At 43.7% G+C, this 3,488-nt stretch overlaps 1 protein-coding gene across 1 annotated transcript; it reads left to right on the plus strand.

Moving 5' to 3' along the window:
* Positions 1-228: 228 nt before the first annotated feature.
* Positions 229-2,346, plus strand: LOC126064582 (protein FAM90A27P-like). The gene is made up of 3 exons (XM_049863789.1): positions 229-323; positions 780-888; positions 1,552-2,346. Exons 1-3 carry the CDS (start codon positions 229-231, stop codon positions 2,344-2,346), a joined length of 999 nt encoding a protein of 332 aa, XP_049719746.1.
* The last annotated feature ends 1,142 nt before the right edge of the window (positions 2,347-3,488 follow it).

A 3,488-nucleotide genomic window follows, 5' to 3' on the forward strand; every position in this document is an offset into this window, starting at 1 on the left:
GTGCAGATGTTCCCTCTAGCAAAACAAGACCTAACTATTAAAATCTGATATTATCTTTACCTTTGAAAGCTGCCTCTTATTTCTGCTGAGTCACCAAGCACCCTTCTTCTCTACCCACAGAGGAAGTGCAAGAACTGTGGAGCCTTTGGGCACACAACAAGAAGTAAGAGGTGCCCCATAAAGTGCTGGAGTGGGGCCACAGTCCCCCAGGCCTTGGGCTCAGAAAAGATGAAGAAGGAGAACCTGGAGCCAAAGAAGCCCCAGGAGCCTCAGACCCTTTGGCCCTTTAACAACTTGGAAAGAGAGAAGGAACAAAGACAAAGGTGAGAAACATGGAAAGTCCTTGGGTATTAAAGTAGATGATGTGTTTTCATCTCTATGTCGTGTGTCCAGCTATCTCCAGAGAAGGACAGGATAACTGGAGAGAAATAGCCAAGAGCTCAATATGTTCCAGCTGTCCACATTCAGGAGATAATTCTAGTACCAGACAATCTCTAAGGGGAGGGGGTGGGGCATATCTTTTATCTTTGCGCATGGTAGGGACAAAACAGCAGACTCTAACTTAAAGGACAGAATGGACAAAATCTAGGGGGCTGAATGAGGTGGGAGGATGAAACTGAGATGAGGGAATAGGCAGCCTTGGAAAAGATCACAGTGAGTCAATACCTCCCTCATCCCAAAACCATGAATAGGACTGGGCCCCTGGAATACTAATCCTAGGTTGGGACAATAAGTTGGGGCATGTCCACTTAATAGGTTTTTTTCTGTTTTCCAATCAGGGAAGAAGAGCATGAGAGGAAAGCTCTACTCCAGAAATTTCCCAAGAGACCCAAAGAGAAACAGCAGCAATATTGGAAGGAATCGACAGAATCTTGTGACTACTTGAGGGTGAGTCAGCCGGGTTCCCCACTCTATTTCTCTTCTATGTAAGCTTGATTTTCTTCACTCCCATGTCCCTTCTGTGACAAGTGCTTTTAAAATTTTATTCTGGCCCAAAGGTTTCCAATTTTTTTGTATACATATCAGGCACCATTTTCTTTTTGCTTCTTTGTTTTTGTAATATTTCTTGCATACCTACCAAAAACAGGCTAGTGGGAGCATTTCCGTGCATAGGTGTAAGTGAGTGAATTAGATGCCTTCCAAGAGGTAGACTCCTACATGGGAAAATGTGCATCTTTTCAGTTGTGTTACATGTTTCCCAATATCTCTTGAAAACATATTAGCCATCAATCTGCCTTCAAAAGAACTTTAGCCATGTCCACTCCATAGGAGCCTGTAGGAAAAAGCTTGTTCCACATAATTAAGCAAGAGAATATAAAAAATTTATAATTTTCAGTGTGATGGGAACAATATAACCAGTTGATAGTGTAGTTTATTTTCCCTGAGCCCAACTGAGTTTGGGTACCTCTTCATATACAAAGAGACTGCCTGTATTTCTTCCACTGTTAGAGAAAATTCGATAACTTCCATGCCTTTATGTTGGTGGATTTTTCTTTTCCACTTGACTTGGAGGAAATCCTAATATATGTCCTGTGGTGTCTTCTCCCACAGCACCCTTGGAGGTCCATGCCCGTTCACACTTCCAAGCCACGATCTGTCCTGGACCCTGGTCTCAGAAACTGGCCACCTGTAAGGAAACCTGATGGGAAATCCATCTTCCCTGCATGGTGTCCTATCCAAGATCATGATCTGAGTTTTTTCTCACCTCATGAACAAACTAAAGGACAAGAAGTGGATATCACCGACTCTTCTCGGCCAGCACACGAACACTTTGGCCAGGACTCTACCCTCATGGCCAAGACAACAGACAGCAGATGTGATGGTTGTGCTTATTATGTTTCCCAGCTGGCCTCAAAAACCCTTGCCCTGGGCCATGTCCTCAGCCCCCAGGCACAAGTCGAGGGTCCTGATAGGATCTCAAAATCCAGACTACAGTCTGTGAGACATAGAAGGGGCCAGGACTCTGCACTTAGCATCAAGGCACTAGGAAAGGGATCTGCACAGACCCCCATACAGAATTGCTTGAATCCTGCAAAAAAAGTGAAACTCACGACCCTCCAGATCCTGCAGCAGAACAGTCAGAAACCTAGATTGCAAAGTGGCCAGCCTCTCTCCAATACAAGTGAATTTGGACCCAAAGGGTCACCCCAAGTCACCAGGATGATAGACCTCCAGCCTCCACACAGCACATCTCTACTGAATACTGTCGAAACGAGCCCTATACTTTCACCCACACTTTCTAACCATGTTCCACGACAGCCACTCAGAATTGTATTCACAAGAATGGAAAATGGACAGTGGAGCTCCAGGTTCAGAACATCTCCCCCCTCTCTCCCTCCTGAGTAGTCTACATCTCTTGTAGGGAGCCCTTGTGTTCTTGAGAAGTGGGAGAGACACAGTTCCCGGATTCTAGTGAGGCTTCTGGCTTCCTTTTAAGGAGAATGACTGGGAGTGAGACCTCTATGGTAGGGACCCTCGGCCTCGAGCCTCACATGAATTGATAGTGACTAAATGAGCACAGAGGGGAAAGATGCAGGGGGCAGGCTGTGTTTGTTGAATCACATCCTCAGATGTGATGTGCGTGCAAAGGTGGAATCTCAGGTATTGTCAAAAGACAGACATGCCGAGACTGCCTGTTTCAATTTTGTACATTAAGTTGTATATAATATGGACCTTATGCAACAGGCCTATGGTAGTTGTTGTAATTTAGTGATTTTGTAAGGAACTAAGTCGATACGGGAGTAAATATTCCAGTATAATGTCACTGGAAGCTATGCGATTAACTCTATTTGCTGTGAAAGTGACTAGATTTTGGAAAGACTTAAAGAACCCATCAGTGCGATCTGTCTCATTTAAGCAGTGTCCTGTACTGAGTCTGTGGGAACGTTTAAGTGGAAACCATTATTGGGAACAGTCTATTGATCTTTTGTTCGTAACGTTTACTGTAAAGCTGTATTGTGAATTTTCTTCAATATTAATAAAATGTTCACAAATATGACATTTTATCTCGGTATTTTTATTTGCACATAATCTAAACACCAAAGGTCCATAGAATATTTATTCATTTGATTAACTTGAGAATAAACAAGACTTCCATACCCACGGTTTATTCTTGGACCTAGAATTTGCCAGCAATGCAGACTTTCAGGTGTAACCCAGCCCTACTGCATCAAAATAGCAATGTTCTCAATTGATTCATGTGCATATCAAGTTGTGAGAAGCACGTCTTGTGGACTGATTTGCCTCATATGAGTCACTTGGTGAACTTTAATTTACATGGATACTCAGCCCAGAAATAGAAATTGACTGTGTGTTGCGTGAGGCTTGGGCAAGGGGATTGTTAAAGATTCTGCAGACGAATTAAGTGTTCCCCAGAGTGTGAGAAGCACTGGGTATGGCGGGCAAAGCTAACTCTTCAAGGTTTTGCTGTCTACATTTTCCACCCTGATCAAGAGAAAGAGGCTGGCCTTTTAGGGAGTTTGATTTCC

Source organism: Elephas maximus, chromosome 21, assembly GCF_024166365.1.
Source record: "Elephas maximus indicus isolate mEleMax1 chromosome 21, mEleMax1 primary haplotype, whole genome shotgun sequence".
NCBI classification, from domain to species: Eukaryota; Metazoa; Chordata; class Mammalia; order Proboscidea; family Elephantidae; genus Elephas; species Elephas maximus.

Bases quoted from the DNA above. Each gene is read 5' to 3' on its own strand.
- LOC126064582 (XM_049863789.1), top strand. From the start codon at position 229: ATGAAGAAGGAGAACCTGGAGCCAAAGAAGCCCCAGGAGCCTCAGACC. The intron at 324-779 runs GTGAGAAACATG...TTTTCCAATCAG, and splicing joins GAGAAGGAACAAAGACAAAG to GGAAGAAGAGCATGAGAGGA. The intron at 889-1,551 runs GTGAGTCAGCCG...CTTCTCCCACAG, and splicing joins AATCTTGTGACTACTTGAGG to CACCCTTGGAGGTCCATGCC.